Source organism: Balaenoptera acutorostrata, chromosome 20 (assembly GCF_949987535.1).
Source record: "Balaenoptera acutorostrata chromosome 20, mBalAcu1.1, whole genome shotgun sequence".
Taxonomy (NCBI): domain Eukaryota; kingdom Metazoa; phylum Chordata; class Mammalia; order Artiodactyla; family Balaenopteridae; genus Balaenoptera; species Balaenoptera acutorostrata.
In genome coordinates, this window is record NC_080083.1 from 47,054,409 (window position 1) to 47,073,092 (window position 18,684).

Below are 18,684 nucleotides of genomic sequence, written 5' to 3' on the forward strand. Positions count from 1 at the left end.
GAAACTTTGATATACAGGCAAAAAGATTCATTTAGTTAAGATTCCTGTTTACAAAGCAGACATAACTCTAGACTCCATGGTAAAAACAATGATTTGGTCTCAAGCCAAAAGTAAAAATGTTCTCTGCTTAAACAAAATAAAATAGTCCCATAAGCTACGTTAATTATTCTTTTCTAATCCCTATTTTTTTTTCCATTTGAATTGATTTAACCAATCATATCCAGTGTCCAGTGAGATCCCACAACCATATAGGTTGACTATTTAGTTAACAGAGAATGAGGAAAAAAATTAGCTAATTTTGTTCCCACCCGGCAGGGTAAAAGAACACAGGATATATATAAAAAAGGACACATGTAATGTCATTTTATTTATTTATTTTTAATTAATTAATTTATTTTTGGCTGCGTTGGGTCTTCGTTGCTGCGCACGGGCTTTCTCTATTTGCGGCGAGTGGGGGCTACTCTTTGTTGTGGTGCGCGGGCTTCTCATTGCGGTGGCTTCTCTTGATGCGGAGCACAGGCTCTAGGTGTGCGTGCTTCAGTAGTTGTGGCGCACGGGCTTAGCTGCTCCGTGGCATGTGGGATCTTCCCAGACCAGGGATCGAACCCGTGTCCCCTGCATTGGCAGGCGGATTCTTAACCACTGCGCCACCAGGGAAGTCCCTGTAATGTCATTTTAAATTAAATGTAGCAATCTGTACTTTTATATACCTTTATCAAAGCCCAATGAGAACTTTAAAATCACACTGTACTTAGAAGGCAATGAAATAGTCTATTATGTAATTCCCCCGAAATTCAAATGAAAAAAGAAGCCTCTGTTGGAAAATAAGGAATGACACGTGCACAGCAAGAGAATTATTTTTCAGCCATTTTACCATAAAAAAAGTAGCATAAGGACACTGAGAATCTTCATTCAGAATGAAGAAAAAAATGTCTTTCAGTTCAGCTCAAAAGCCAAGGTACCTTTAGACTTAATGTCTTTTAAATCAAATTGATAACACAAGCTTCTGGAGAGCAAAAGGCCATAAAGAGAAAAAAATTTACTACATAAAAAAAAAAAAAAGAACTCATTTATGCCTAACTAAATCAGTATAAAAGTATTAGAAAAGTAAATCCATAAAAAAAGGTTCTGGGGATTTCCCTGGTGGTGCAGTGGTTGGGAGTCTGCCTGCCAGTGCAGGGGACACGGGTTCGAGCCCTGGTCCGGGAAGATCCCACATGCCGCAGAGCAGCTGAGCCCACGTGCCACAACTACTGAAGCCCGTGCACCTGGAGCCCGTGCTCCACAATAAGAGAAGCCAACGCAATAAGAAGCCCACGCACTGCAACTAGAGAAAGCTCAAGCGCAGCAACAAAGACCCAATGCAGCCATAAATAAATAAATAAAATATAGTAATTCTTTGTTTGCCTAAAACAAGTTAATGGTTAATGTTGCAATTAAATAAAAGATTTATTAAAAAAAAAAAAGGTTCTGGGTAGTAGTACTCACCAACAAAACTGAAATTTAAGGTCCCTGGTCAAAAAGCACATTAACAACAAAAAGCATACTATATAATTCAACTAATTTCAATATGGATTGCAAAAACAGATTAAAGTCACTCAGAAATTCCAAATCTATTTTGATTTAATTTCAAACTCTTCAACAGCTGGCAGAGTCACAAATTGACTGAAATGAGTTTACTCCTTTACGTGTTATCTCCTCAACCTCAGACAGAGGCCCTAATGAGCAGGGTTTGGATAATGCACAAACAGGAAACTAGTATCTGAATAACTGAATCATCAAAAGTTTCTAAACCGTGAGAAAATACTTATACTATAATTAAAAGATATAACTTATGGAAGCAGTATTTTTTCTACTGTTGGCTGAAGAGTATACATGCTCAAAGAAACAATCATTAGACTATTTCTATATGGGGCTCAGGCTTGAAAACTAGTAAAAATATTCCACAAGAATAACTTAGAACATTTGGAATCACCCTTTAATCTCTGCTTATACCCCAAGTATACTTAAACAATATTTCCATGTCTTTATTTAAAAGTTTTATGGATTTATTGTGCCTCAAAATACACATTACCAAGATAGTGAACTACCATATTTTTAACTATTTTCCAAATTAAAATTCTGTTTTTTATGGACTTGGCCTTTGTATCTTTCAGATAGAAAAGTATGCTATTGCCATTTCAAGGTGTATAAAACTCAGGTGATGAGGGTCTCTGTCATTTTCTCTTAATCCAAATCCAAACTCGACCTTTAGCCAGTGAACAGGTGTGTGCTGTGCCTGTAATTTATCAGAGTGAGCGACCAGGCAGAAAAGCTACCAACAATAGGAGGTTGATAGAACCAAGCACTTAGTGCCTGGAAAGCAGTTCTTATCCCCACCAGGATGAATATACTTTTATCTCCCAGTAGCAATTTAAAGATAAAGAATGATGGAGGTGAAGGGAGTAATATATTTGTATTCCTTCAGTTTTTTTGGATACTGTTTTTAATACTAATAGTCTGCCAGAAGCTGTTATGTTATAAATTCCTTTCTCAGATATTCTGTTGCTCACATTCCAATCCAACCTATGATATGGATATGAAAACAGTCATGACAGCATTTCCACCAGGGCAAATAAAGCCATTTCACACACACAGATAAATTAAATAAACCTTCAAGAAAAAAGTGATAAATGACTAGTGCATTTCTTTGTACGCAACATGGAAATTCCAATGTCTATCCTGCATCTGTCCTTTTGCACAAATTTAAAACATGTCAAGTATCCATTTACTAGGTATGAAGATGCACCAACTGGGTAATACAACAGTACAATAAAAAGAAACAAGAGCTAATATTAGAACAACACCCCTAGTCTAATCGGTAATGACTATTCAGCAGGGTAAATCTGACCTCTAGTGAATCTTTAAAGTCAGATGAAATCTCTAAATATGCCCTATTAAAAAATTCATAAATATATAAATAAAATGAAATTTCTAAATATGTCCTATAGAAAAATATACTTGAATACATAAAATCAAGCAACCACAAATATTTCTATGATTTCCCCATGAAATTAAAATGTAATTTTAAAAATCCTAATACTTCAAAGATTTTTTTAACTTTTTTTTTAAAGTTAAAAATACTTTGTCAGGTCTCAAAAATAATTTCAAAACATTACTGAAAAGAGACTTTATCACATCCATTTCTTTAAAAAACAATACAAGATTTTATCAAATTTTCCTTTTTAAACTCACCCATCTGTTCCACAATCTCTGGAGGAAATACCCGGGAAGCAAACGCTCGTCGAAAAATATCTGAGAATTCCTTGTCCAGACCTCCTATTCCCATTTTTTCAAAGTTCCAGTCAGGATTGATGATAGACTGGCGGTTTTCCTTGGTTTTAGCTTTGCCTGTGTCAAGCAAAGACAATCAAACGTGAGACAAGAACCTCATCACTAAATGTAAAAAGACAGAACTCCCTGGGTATCCTCAGTGAATAAAGAAAAGCTACCCTTATACAAAGATGAACAACATGCTCTTAGCTGACTTCTAAGAAGGATGAGTTTTGCTATATTCACTACTTTGTCTGGTCCCCATTTAGGGTCAGTAAAACACTTTCAAAATGACTAGCTAAACTCATGCTGCAGTCAATCCGTGGAGTCTGGTCTTATTAACCTCTAATCCTAACCAAGTTAACTAACTTGGTTGATTAGAAGAAACACCATGTGCGTGTCTGATGAAGAAAACACTAGTTGCCAGAAATGCAACTGAAATCTAGCAGTCCCTCAAGGCTCCTAGAGCAAGATTTAAAAATACATATATTTATCTAGATTAAGTATATAATTGGGAATATAACCCCTCAGTCTGAAAAGATGCACTAAGTTTGATGCCTTATTTTTGGTTTTTCTTCATCTGCACACAAAAGTCTAAAATCATCCTAAAGTCTTTCATGATTTCAAAATTCATGTTTTCAAATTCTTTCGCAAATGAAAATTATCTAACTTAAATGTCATAGTGCCCCCTAAAGTAACTCAAGAGAACCACATTAACTATCTCAAACACAAAGAATAAAGTGCCTTAGTACATTCCACTATAAACAAAAAAAAGAAAGTAATATTATAGTTTTTTTTTAAATTAGGGAATAAAAGGTCACATTAGAAAAAGTTTACCCTAGAAAAAGAAAAGATGCTATTTGTATAGTTAGAGTTTTGTGGACTTAAACATTTCCTTTATGAAGCTATCAAAAATATTTTTCTTACACTCTACTGCCCTCTTGTGGTCAAATTTACTGCATGTTAAATCACTACACAATTTTACTTTCCCACGGAAAAAAAACTATCACACCTTTGCATGAATTACTTAGAAATATCCACATAGTACGAAAGTCATGCGACTCTCTTGGGATAATATACCTTAACAAAATGTGTACAGAATATGATATACAAAGAAATCACTCCAGAAATGTATTGGATCAATAATAGGAGATTATGATATATCCTACATCCATGAAACAATATGTATAGTCATTAAAAATTATATTGTAGAAGTGTATTTATTAAGATGCTTGAAATATGTTAAGCAAAAAAGAACAAATTATAAAACAGTATGAAAATATAATCAAATTTAAAAATTTTAGAGTGTGTTATTTTTGAGTATCCATATTTCATGAGCTAAATATTTTATTTTATAATTAAGAAAAAACAATAAGGGAGGAATGATAATTTATGGATCAAGAGAAAGGCCACATATTCGAAGTTAAATGACTTTGGATATAATGGTGTGCAACCATCGAAAATCCTCTACCTTGTACTGGGTTAGACATAACATAGTTAAGTCAACCAAAAATAAGAATTACTATACAATTAACAGCATCATTATTCTGGTGAGTTACTATTTGTAGAGATCAATCTGCATTATTTTAATATAATAAAAGTAGGGCTAACGTAGAAGAGTAGGACTGAACTATGAATCTGTTGGAAAGACGCTCTTTACCTGCACATTCATCATTTAACTCAATCAGTAATGGATGTGATATTAGTATCACATTTAACACACAACCAGCTGAGGGACATCCTACAAAATAAGTGACCAGCTCTCAAGGTCGTGAAAGACAATGAAAATATGAGGAACTGTCAGAGACTGGAGAAGACTATGGAAACTAGCCCACTAAATGCAATATGGAATCCCGAGTTAGATCCTGGAACAGAAAAAGGACATGATGAAAAAACTGGTGAAATCCAAATAAAGTCTGTAGTTTAGTTAGTAGCAATGGAACCATGTTAATTTAGTTTTGGTGGCTGTACTATGGTTATTTAAGATCTAACATCAGAGGAAGCTGGTGAAGGGTATACAGGAACTTTCTGAACTATTTTTTATGGAACCTCTGTAAGCCTGAACTTATCTCAATATTAAAAGTTTAAAAATTAATTTTATCTGTATCTTTTCCCTTATTTTTAATGTAGTTACTAGGAAATTAAAAATGACATACATGGCTCACATTATATTTCTATTGGACAACAATGACATAGTGAAGGTTTTAAATTCTTTTCTACATCATCACATTTGACAGATATGAAACACTCCATGATTCTGTGATAAGCCTCCTCAAGGGAGGTGTCCCTATTCTCCTTCCCCGCTTAAAACTCACTGAAGTTGAGTCACATGTTATAACAGAGATAGTCCCACTTTACTCAGAATCTTCTAAAAACTGTAAATCTTACCAGTAAGATTGAGTGATGAATTTTCTGCTTTTTCAAATGCAACTTGACTGTTTCCAACAACCAGTCCTACTTCAATCTGCATAGAAAGACAGTAATTAGTAGTTAGTCTAATAGCAGACTTCTGGACTTCTCAAAGCAAGGCAGAAAACAAAGGGGAAATGAGGTCTCTCTGAGCAAAGTAAATCTTCCAAACTATCAGCTAAGTTACATTTACTTCAGTCATAATTACCTTCTATTATTCCTATTTTATTTCAACACATATATTTTTGATAACACCTGTCTTATTATTTATTTACAATAAATATCACTTGCATTCAACCAGAATTACAAGTACGTATACAAATTTCAAATTACTATTAGATCTGCAAATAAGTATATTTTACACTATATTTTAATAAATATGCTGGCTAGAAAAGCAATTTTTTCCCCTACTATCTTAAAAAAAAGAGCACATAGGGGCTTCCCTGGTGGCGCAGTGGTTAGGAATCTGCCTGCCAATGCAGGGGACACAGGTTCGTGCCCCGGTCTGGGAAGATCCCACATGCTGCGGAGCGGCTAGGCCCGTGAGCCACAACTACCGAGCCTGCGCGTCTGGAGCCTGTGCTCCGCAACGGGAGAGGCCGCGACAGTGAAAGGCCCGCGCACCGCGATGAAGAGTGGCCCCTGCTCGCCACAACTGGAGAAAGCCCTTGCACAGAAACGAAGACCCAACACAGCCATAAATAAATACATACGTACATATATACATAAATAAATAAATAAAAAATAAAGAGCACATAATATAAAAGAAATCACTGAGGGAGAGAATGGCTAGGAAAATTATATTAATTTGCATAATGCACATCATAAAGATTATTAAAAATAAAACATACCTTTTGTCTTTTACCCGCCGCAGGCTCTCCCTTCAGGATGCTAGGATCCATGGCTTCAATGTCTTTTACCAGTAAGCCAAAAAGCTTTTCATTGAAGCTAAACACAAGCTATGTAGAAAAGAAGTAAGGGGAGAAAAATCACTTCATGATTCAATGGCTTGATTCTCACATCATCATCAATGTTTTCCAAATGCAGGCAAGCAGCTTTCTCTTGTGTATCACCATGAGCAAACTACCCACATAACCAATGAGAGGTAACCATTGGTTACCATAACCAACTAACATTTATTGAGTATCTGCTGTGTGCCAAACAAACATTACAGGAGGTTCTGTAATTAATACTCACAAACTCTCTTGCAAACAGAAAGTATTCCTCAGTTTTACTAGGAAGGAAGCTGAGATCCAGAGAGGGGCTAAACAATGGGACCTAGAGTCACAGTAGACGACAGTGCCAGGATGCAAACCTGGGTGTGTGACTCTAAAATAATGCTTTTCTACAACCAATACAAAGTGCCTGTCATTCAAGTGCAGAGACAGCTTCTGAATGGTCATTCATTCACCAAATATTTATTGAGTACCTTCTACAAGCAAGGCCCTCTTCTAGGTACTGGGGTATAACAAAAATATAATAAACAAAACTGACTGTCAATCCTGCCACTACTAATTACTACGAATGAGAATAAATACTAAGAAAAATGATTTGAAGTAAGATATTTATTTCTTCTCTGTATTATGGAGGATTTTGTTTCATGGGTTTATAGACATCTGCATGTTACTGGGTTTTAAATTATTACAAATACCAAAGCATTTTCTATTAAAATACAAAAGCTAATGGAGAAGGTAAAAACAATGAAGTTTAGTCAGGCAATCTGAGCACAACTATCAGTCAGAAAGTGTAGGCATCCAGGAGGACTATGGTAAAGCAAAGCAATGCACAGGTAAGTCAACAAATTATCAGCTAATCTCTGCCATCCTGGGGAGCCTCCTCAATCCATCTAATCCAAAGTAGCAGTCCAGTGGCTCTCTAGTGCATCATCCCATTTTACTGACATCAAAGTACTAAACAGTACGTGGCATTTCTTATTTTCTGTCTTTCCCAACTAGAAAGTAAGCTCTATGAGGGTAGGAATTCTGTTTATTTTGTTCACTGCAGATCCACAGGGATACTAAAATAGTATTTATTGAACACATACTAGGTGTTCAATAAGCATTTAATTAATTAATTGATCAACTGACTAATAGGTTCTTGTCTCAGCTACACCCCTGGCTGAGAAGGTCATGGACCTTCTTCGCTGGACCTAAATAAGATTCCTCATTTGCAAAATGAGGTTAGACAAGATAACCTCTGAGGTTCATTCCAATTCTAGTACTTTTAAAAACAATAATAAATGTTCTATATCCTTTTCCTATCTACCAGTAATTGAGTTTCCACTCGTGAACGTTTGATATTATGATGTATGGGTTATCCAAATCCTTAGAGTCTCATTTCTCCAGATAATGACACTCCATTCACTCCCACAGGTCTTTCCTTCTACCACTTCTCCCATTCCCCATCTTACAGACCTTCCCACGTGAGAGACGCAAAGACAGTCTATGTAACTCATTACAGATCAGAATTCTATAAGGTGGGATTCTCAAACTTTCTGGTCTCAGGATCCCTTTATATATAAGCCTAAACATTTTTGAGGACCCCCCAAATTTTGTTTATATGTATTATATCTCTTGATAGTCACTGTATCAGAAATTAGAACAAGAAACTTATTTTTCAAAAACAATTAAGTACATTATGTGTTAATAACATATTTTTAATTTGTTAAAAAAATCCCTCCATTTTCCAAAATAAAAAAATATAAATGGGAAGAGTGGCACTGTGACATTTTCACAAACCTCTTTAATTTCTTGCTTAATGGAAGACTGCTGGACGCTCGTGTCTGCTTCAGCAGTCAGTGTGCTATGCTATACCCGTCACACAGTCTACAAGACTCCCCTGTAGACTTGTGAGACAATAAGAGGAAAAGGGAACCTAATGTCTTGATATTATTATGAAAATAGTTTTGACTTCACAAACCCCTTGAAAGGGCCTCAGGGACCCCCACAGGTCTCTGGACCACAGTTTGAGAACAGCTGCTATGGAGCTATGGTAGGAGGAAGGAATTAGGAATGATTAAGAAAAGTCATAGAGAACGAGACAAATGTAATGGTGAGGTCAAAAGAGCAATGATTATTTATGTGTACAAACAGCAATTTATGAACTCATACATTTTTTAACTAAAATTTTAAAAGAACAGATTTTTTTCCTAGGAGGTTAAACAATATGATATTCACTGAAGTCAAAAAAAAGGGAGCAATGTAAATATCATTTTCAAGAAAAGAAAATCTGGGTTTCAAAAGCTCCATGAAAAAAACTAAATATATATATATATATATATATATATATATATATATATACACACACACATACATATACATACACACACACACACAATTTTCTTAAGATTCTCAAAGAAGTTCATAACCAAAAAAGAATTACTTTTCTACAGAAATATATCAGTAAAAGAGAAAGACATCCAGAGACAAATGTCCCACAATAAGAAAAGAAGAAATCTGAGACATGTATGTCTATAGTATTTCCAAATTTACAGAAAGAAAAGCTGCTGTAATTATATATGACGCTGTAACCTAAAAGCTACTTTAGAATTTTTCTGAACAGACTGCTAGAGGTTCAGCAAACATATTTCCCTCACTTTTTATCACTCATCTTAGATATAGCTGTTCACATGCAAAGCTCCTCTCAGTTTTTAAAAAACAGAATTAATTTTCCACAACTGCAGAGATTAGAATGTCTATAAATGAAAGAAATGAAAGAAAATTTAAAACTACCTGTTGTCCCACTGAGAATGCCTGGTTGTTGAACTGTTGAATGAATTCTGCGGCCATCTTGTCAGTATCATAAGGGTTAGAGTCGATACTTTTTTTCTGCAGGAAATCAATCTCGATGGTCATTGTGCCAATACATTGTTTGGCTTTGTCAAATGTATATAAGGACACTAGAGAAAAAAAGAAGCATTTTTAAAATCACAGAGACACCAAATACTTGCTGTGCTTCAAGTAACTAAAAGTTTCATATAAATGAATTATAACAGAACTTGACCAAAAGGGGATTTTACATGGCCTTCATTGGAGGGACACATAGGCACAGATTTTTAAAAATAATAATAACCACTAGAGATGTTCTTCCCTCTGACTTAATTAGAACATACTGAACAGCACTCTCCTGTACTTTCACCTCTCACCCGACTTTTCTAGGGAAATCACAGCCCTCCCTACACAGCCTCTGCATCTTCCTCCTTCTCATTAAACAGAGGACAAAATGACAATGGGAAGTCCCAGTGGAGTTGGCATAACATACTGTTTCCAAACAAGATTTTTGTTTGACACAAGAAAGAGCTAAGGTGAGAGGTGTGTGGGCTCTTTTGCCCTAACAAATTAGAATGTAGGACACACACACACACACAAAAAAACCTTGAGAAAAAAAAAAAATGTTTACTAGAGGGATTTCCTCCAGAGCAACACAGAGTGTGACATCTTTTTTTTTAATACTACAGAAATACTTACTGAGCACCTATGATATGCAGGGAACTACAGTAAGTTCTACATGTATAACAGGACAAAGGCCAGGTTTTTAGCTCTTCTTTGTATTAACAGCACCCAACAGTGTCTGTAGGATGCTTAATATATTCACGAACTGTTTAAATGAAACAACAGCAGCAAAATACCTATCGTCTCCATGCTAATAACAAAGGAGGCAAGACAAAGGGACTTTGGAGTCTGTGTGTTTCAACAGAGTCTGTTAGTAACTAGAAGACTCTCTGTGCCTTGATTTGTCGGTAAAATAAGACTGCCTAGATAAATCTTTATGGTCCTTTCATACTCAATTTCTGTTCTAAACTTATCTCTTATAGTCTAGCCACTTGAAGAATGTACAAGGATTTTCTGTAAATCCTCTGAATGAAATTGCTTGAGTAATCATATTTTTATACTTTGGTTTGCCATAATAAAGGGGACACACATATTTTAAAGATAAACATTTTCAAAAGCAAAATAACAAAGAAAGCCAGGGTGAGGGTTGGGAAATTCACTGAAGATTGAAGAATAAGTTCAGATCTCAGCTGAAAGTTTCAGAATACTCTCTGACCTCCACTTCTGGGTGTTTTGTTCTTTAACATTTCCTAGAAAGTACAGGTTACATTTCGAGTAACTTTCATAAGCAAGAGAGCTTAGTTGTTTCCCAAATAATGAAGATATTTATGGGATGAAATATTAATGTAAAAAGGAATAAGTTGATTCAGCAATTCCATTTCCGGGTGTCTGTCCCAGAAAGACTCTTGAACGTTTGCCTAAAAAGAGATTTATAGGGAGGTTCATTGCAGCATTATTTCTAATAGTCAAACACTTAAAAAATGCTGATCAGTAGGGAAATGATTAATAAAATGTGGCATATTCATAATGTAGAATAATGTATAGCAATTAAAATTAAAACTTGATGTATATTTAATAAAGATAGATGGTCCATTAAAATATAATAGCAAGTGAAAAAGTACACTTCAGAAAGATGTCCACAATATAATACCATTTTGTGCATTAAAGACTCCAAAACAATTCCATAATGTCATAATGCATATATATGTATGCATATATATACACATATGCATTTACACATGTGTATATATACATGTGTGCATCATCCTTATATCAAGGACTTTGAATAAGTGTATTAAAATATCATCATTACTGACTATAGTTTTCAAATGCATTTTAATTTAAGGTCAATGTTCCTCAACAGAAAAGACCAAGCTGTTATAATCTCAAATGCTAGAACAGTACCATGGACAGTTTCATAGGCAGCACCATGGCCAGCACCATCATCAGCCCCAAAGGGACAGATGCCCTGAAGGTTTCAACCAGAAGCAAAGGGCCAGAAGGTTGAGAATGTTTTCTTATTTTATGATTAATAGCATTTTAATGTCAAAGACTAATAAAAAATATTTTTATAAACAAAAAAAATTATAGCCAATGCTTTGAATAAACAGGCATTACAAAGACAAGTAATGGTCAGAAACATGTGTTAACTGAACATCAGTCTGCAGTACTTAAAATATGGCATTTCCAGATGGAAAGAAGACTAAATGATTCTTCTAAGAAGATTTAGTCTGAGGACTAAAATCATTGACTTGAGTGAAAAAATGTCTCCTTGCAGACAGAACTCCTGTTCAGAATCTTTGAATTAGCACTCCCCTTCATACCAAACTTCTTACCCTTTCTTTGCCTACATCTCTACTTACACTGAAGCAGCTTTCTATCTTTATGCTACATCATGACATCACTCAGGGCCCGAAACCCTTCCTTGCCTCATGCTTATTCCACCTTAGTCCCACCTGAACACTTAGTTTTATAATTTTGCCCATTAGGTCTGTTTGAGTTGCCTTTTAAAGAACTGACTTTACATTCAAGATAAGCATTTCTGGTAGCAGGAGAATGCTTTAAACACAATTCAGGCTACAAAACATTATTTCTCATTTCATCTTGAATTTTCACTTCTTCACAACAGAATTTATTTGCATTAAAAGTTAAATTTACACACATTCTACCCTATATTTAGAAAAGTAAGTTTAAGGAAATTAGAAACCTAAGCTACATACACACCCATTTTCTCATTAGATTTAACAAGTGTTCATGTTTATTTCTGCCACTGTCCACAAATAGGGAACCCTGGCTTCATGCACTGACCTACTTCCCTTTGGCGCCAAACTCCTTCACTGTCTCAGCTTCACACTATGCTTCAGGTGAGGAGGTGATAGTTACGGGAATCACTTATGTCAGTGTTTCCAAAAATGTAGCTGATAAGAGCTACTTAAGGGTGATTGTTAAAAACACAGATTCATGAATCAGACTTCCCAAGGGAGGGGCCTGGGAATCTTTTTTAAAAAACAAACTCCTCAGGTGTTTCTTTGAGGTAAGTTTAGAAAGCACTAATTATGCAACTACCAGCTACCTATATCTAAAGTAATTTCCTTTATTTTCACCCCAAGTCAAAAAATTTTCTCTCATCCTACTTCCACAAAGAAAAGGCCAAATAAAGATAATCCCAATATTTAAGTTCCCTCTAACTCAGAAAAAAAAAAAAAAGTATAAGTTGCCATGTTCCTAAATGAGGAACAGGATATTCTCTCCTTCCACTTTACCAACTTCTCTTTTCAGGCATCTAGACTACAGACTAACCTCGTTAATGTGTTCCCAGCAACTGCCTTAAGTATTTGTTTTCTTTCAACCAGTTTAAAGTAAATGTATCTTTGAATATCTTCAAAAGCATTGGATCTAGAAGTTCTGAATGTGAATCTGAACATTCCCACACATCCTCCTAAAACCCCGTGGAAACAAAAAGGAGAACAAATAATGCTACATACGTCCACACCTTCAGCATTACTTGGAGACAGAGAATACCATGAAACTCAAATTACTTGAAAGTAGAGAAATATGTAACAAAATTAGACAGAGCTCGCATTGCGGAAAAAAAGGAGAAGGGAGAGCACTACATAGAGAAAATATAGACAAAATCACCCCTCGAAAGAGAAAGTCCAACACCAAAAGCCAAAACACTACACACAGGTTTGGGACTTGGTAGTCCATGACTCCAGGTACAGGGAAAGGACCTGAAAGTAGGTAGGACTGGAAGTGGCAGCATCAAAGAATCACTGGAAAGAATCAGATAAATAGAGAAGGGATGGTGCCCTTTGAGATGTGGCAATGAAGGGAAGAAGGCAGTAAGAGAGGAAAATTAAGGATCATGCAGAAACCAAACAGAAAAAAGCTATGCCAACCAATCTCTCTACCTCCCCCTCTACCTCACCATTATTACTTATTAAAGAAACTGCCCTTCTCTACACTAACAGAAAAGAATGCTCTTGCACTAATAATTGTGTCTACAAATCATGAGAAACAGAAAAAAATCACTCCACAAAGCTACTGTAAAGAAAATATAACAAATAACAAAATATTGCAGCATTTCAGCTGATGAAGCATCTTCCCTAAAAAGATCAACTATGAAATAGAAAATACATATAACATTTTAAACTAAATTAAGTATCCTCAAACAAGTATTCAGACATATAACAAAACACCTAAAATCAGAAGATTAAAAACTAAGACCAGAAATAGACAAATAAAAGAAATGCAATGACAGTTTATCAAACACAGGAAAGAAATTGAGGAAAAAGACAAACTACTCAGAAGTGAATAATAAATTACAAAGTGCCCATGGGAGAATAGATTCAAATTAATATTTAATAAGAGGCAGTGAATAAAGACAGGAAAACAACCAAGGTAGTAAAAATAAGGCAAAGAAAGAATTTGCAAAGAACAGAGAGAAAGTAGTTGAAATGGAAGACAGGCAGATAAGGCCTAAAATACATTTATAATTGGAGCTCCTGAGAAGAAAATCAAAACAATTGGGCCAGAACTAATACTTAAAACCATAATCTAAGAAAACTTTCTGGAAATAGAGAAAATTTAAATCTACATATTGAAACAAAGCATTGTATACCTGGGTTGTTGACCCAAAATGACCAATTCCAAGAAATATCCTAATAAGGATATTAGAATTTAAAGACAGAAAAATCCTCAGCGTTCCCAGGCAGAAAAATCAAATTCCTTAAAAAGATAAGAAACTTAGACTGGCATCAGCCTTCTCAAGAGTTTCATACAAAGCAAAGCAATGCAATGCACTATTTTCAAGAAATTCAAGGGAAGAAAACAAGCCAAGAATTTTATATCCAGCCAAGCTGTCCTTAAGATATCAAAGGTATAAAAAAATTAGTTTGAATATTCAAGAACTTAGGAAACACTGTACACATTTATACTTCCTGGAGGAATCTACTCAATTTATCCAACTAAGTAGAAACTGGCAAAAGGACTGATCATGATCATTTGAGAGATTTAATTGTAGAGTTAAGGCTAAAACAAGTGTGGGGTTGTACGTGGAAGAATAGAGTGTAAATACCATGCTCTTATAACGTAGACAGAAATCAACTAGCATGGTGACTATAATTAGTGATACTGTATTGCATATTTGAATGTTGCTAAAAGAGTAGACCTTACAAGTTCTCATCACAAGAAAAAAAAAGCTGTAACTATGTAAGGTAACAGATGTTAACTACACTTATTGTGGTGAGCATTTCGCAATGTATACAAAATATCGAATCATTATGTTGTATACCTGAACTAATATAATGTTATATGTCAATTATATTTCAATTTTTAAAAATTTGCTTCTTCCACTAAAAAAAAAAGACTTAAAACTTGAAAAAAAGAAAACAATTAACAAAATGGGAGGAGAAAGGGGAAGGCAGACTATTATGGTTAAATGTTGTATAGGTAATAGATGAGAGTCAAAGGATATCATTTAGAACGGACAGAACAGTTTTTTGAAAAGGTTAAGTAAGGAAAAAAAAGAGGAAGTACTAAGGGCACTATGAGAGGTATAAATGCAGAAGTAATCACTAAAACAAAAATGTAAATGTTCCTAAATACCAAAATAAATTTTAAAAAATAGCAAAGAGGTTGGTTCAAGATGGCAGAGTAGAAGAATATTCTCTCACTCCCTCTTCCGAGAACACCGGAATCACAACTAACTGCTGAACAATCATCGACAGGAAGACACTGGAACTCACCAAAAAAGATACTCTACATGTAAAGACAAAGGAGAAGCCGCAATGAGACGGTAGGAGGGGCCCTATCACAATAAAATCAAATCCCATAACTGCTGGGTGGGTGACTCACAAACTGGAGAACACTTACACCACAGAAGTCCACCCACTGGACTGAAGATTCTGAGCCACACAACAGGTTTCCCAACCTGGGCATCTGGCAACAGGAGGAGGAATTCCTAGAGAATCACACTTTGAAGGCTAGTGGGATTTGATTGCAGGACTTCGGCAGGACTAGGGGAAACAGACTCCACTCTTGGAGGGCACACACAAATGAGTGTGCACATCGGGACACAGGGGAAGGAGCAGTGACCCCATAGGAGACTGAACCAGACCTACCTGCTAGTGTTGGAGGGTCTCCTGCAGAGGCGGGAGCAGCTGTGGCTCACCAAGGGACAAGGACACTGGCAGCAGAAGTTCTGGGAAGTACTCCTTAACGTGAGCCCTCCCAGAGTCTGCTATTAGCCCCACCAAAGAGCCCAGGTAGGCTCCAGTCTTGGGTCACCTCAGGCCAAACAACCAACAGGGAGGGAACCCAGCTCCACCCATCAGCAGACAAGTGGATTAAAGTTTTACTGAGCTCTGCCCACCAGAGCAACACCCAGCTCTACCCACCACCAGTCCCTCCCATCAGGAAACTTCCACAAGCCTCTTAGATAGCCTCATCCACCAGAGGGCAGACAGCAGAAGCAAGAAAAACTACAATCCTGCAGGCTGTGGAACAAAAACCACATTCACAGAAAGACAGACAAGATGAAAAGGCAGAGGGCTATGTACCTGATGAAGGAACAAGATAAAACCCCAGAAAAACAACTAAATGAAATGGAGATAGGCAATCTTCCAGAAAAAGAATTCAGAATAATGATAGTGAAGATGATCCAGGACCTCAGAAGAAGAATGGAGGCAAAGATAGAGAAGATGCAAGAAATGTTTAGCAAAGATATAGAAGAATTAAAGAACAAACAAACAGAGATGAACAATACAATAACTGAAATGAAAACTACACTAGAAGGAATCAATAGCAGAATAACGGAGGCAGAAGAACGGATAAGTGACCTGGAAGACAGAATGGTGGAATTCACTGCTGCGGAACAGAATAAAGAAAAAAGAATGAAAAGAAATAAAGACAGCCTAAGAGACCTCTGGGAAAACATTAAATGCAAAAACATTCGCATTATAGGGGTCCCAGAAGGAGAAGAGAGAGAGAAAGGACCAGAGAAAATATTTGAAGAGATTATAGTCGAAAACTTCCCTAACGTGGGAAAGGAAATATCCACCCAAGTCCAGGAAGTGCAGAGAGTCCCATACAGGATAAACCCAAGGAGAAACATGCTGAGACACATAGTAATCAAACTGGCAAAAATTAAAGACAAAGAAAAATTACTGAAAGCAACAAGGGAAAAATGACAAATAACATATAAGGGAACTCCCATAAGGTTAACAGCTGATTTCTCAGCAGAAACTCTACAAGCCAGAAGGGAGTGGCATGATATACTTAAAGTGATGAAAGGGAAGAACCTACAACCAAGATTACTCTACCCAGCAAGGATCTCATTCAGATTCAATGGAGAAATCAAAAGCTTTACAGACAAGCAAAAGCTAAGAGAATTCAGCACCACCAAACCAGCTCTACAACAAATGCTAAAGGAACTTCTCTAAGTGGGAAACACAAGAGAAGAAAATGACCTACAAAAACAAACCCAAAACAATTAAGAAAATGATCATAGGAACATACATATCGATAATTACCTTAAACGTGAATGGATTAAATGCTCCAACCAAAAGACAAAGGCTTGCTGAATGGATACAAAAACAAGACCCATATATATGCTGTCTACAAGAGACCCACTTCAAACCTAGGGACATACACAGACTGAAAGTGAGGGGATGGCAAAAGATATTCCATGCAAATGGAAATCAAAAGAAAGCTGGAGTAGCAATACTCATATCAGATAAAATAGACTTTAAGGGGCTTCCCTGGTGGCGCAGTGGTTGAGAATCTGCCTGCCGATGCAGGGGACACGGGTTCGAGCCCTGGTCTGGGAAGATCCCACATGCCACGGAGCAGCTAGGACCGTGAGCCACAGCTACTGAGCCTGCGCGTCTGGAGCCTGTGCTCCGCAACAAGAGAGGCCGCGATAATGAGAGGCCCGTGCACCACAATGAAGAGTGGCCCCCACTTGCCGCAACTAGAGAAAGCCCTCGCACAGAAACGAAGACCCAACACAGCCAAAAATAAATAAATAAATATATAATAAAAATAAGTAAATTAAAATAGACTTTAAAATAAAGAATGTTACAAGAGACAAGGAAGGACACTACATATGATCAGGGGATCAATCCAAGAAGAAGATATAACAATTATAAATATATATGCACCCAACATAGGAGAACCTCAATACATAAGGCAACTGCTAACAGATCTAAAAGAGGAAATCGACAGTAGCACAGTAATAGTGGGGGACTTTAACACCTCACTTACACCAATGGACAGATCATCCAAACAGAAAATTAATAAGGAAACACAAGCTTTAAATGACACAATAGACCAGATACATTTACTTAATATTTATAGGACATTCCATCCAAAACAGCAGATTACACTTTCTTCTCAAGTGCACATGGAACATTCTCCAAGATAGATCACAACTTGTGTCACAAATCAAGTCTCAGTAAACTTAAGAAAACTGAAATCATATCAAGCATCCTTTCTGACCACAATGCTATGAGATTAGAAATCAATTACAGGGAAAAAAAACATAAAAAACACAAACACAAGGTGGCTAAACAATACGTTACTAAATAACCAAGAGATCACTGAAGAAATCAAAGAGAAATCAAAAAATACCTAGAGACAAATTACAATGAAAACACAACAATCCAAAACCTATAGGATGCAGCAAAAGCAGTTCTAAGAGGGAAGTTTATAGCACACAAGCCTACCTCAAGAAACAAGAAAAATCTCAAATAAACAGTCTAACCTTACACCAAAAGGAACTAGAGAAAGAACAAACAAAACCCAAAGTTAGCAAAAGGAAAGAAATCATAAAGATCAGAGGAGAAATAAATGAAATAGAAACAAAGAAAACAACAGCAAAGATCAATAAAACTAAAAGCTGGTTCTTTGAAAGAGAAACAAAACTGATAAACAATTTGCCAGACTCACCAAGAAAAAGAGGGAGAGGACTCAAATCAATAAAATTAGAAATGAAAACGGAGAAGTCATAACAGACACCGCAGAAATACAAAGCATCCTAAGAGACTACTACAAGCAACTCTATGCCAATAAAATGGACAACCTGGAAGAAATGGACAAATTCTTAGAAAGGTACAACCTTCCAAGACTGAAC

At 36.1% G+C, this 18,684-nt stretch overlaps 1 protein-coding gene across 2 annotated transcripts in view; it reads right to left on the reverse strand.

Annotated features, from left to right (window-relative positions):
* NSF (N-ethylmaleimide sensitive factor, vesicle fusing ATPase) overlaps positions 1-18,684 on the reverse strand; it is a 160,142-nt gene that overhangs the window by 104,117 nt on the left and 37,341 nt on the right. For both annotated transcript variants that reach the window (XM_007175848.2, XM_007175849.2), the window contains exons 5-8: positions 9,453-9,619; positions 6,573-6,680; positions 5,701-5,776; positions 3,235-3,390 (exon numbers count right to left, since the gene is read on the reverse strand). In XM_007175848.2, the coding sequence (XP_007175910.2) occupies positions 3,235-3,390; positions 5,701-5,776; positions 6,573-6,680; positions 9,453-9,619 (507 nt within the window). The remainder of the gene's footprint in view (positions 1-3,234; positions 3,391-5,700; positions 5,777-6,572; positions 6,681-9,452; positions 9,620-18,684) is intronic.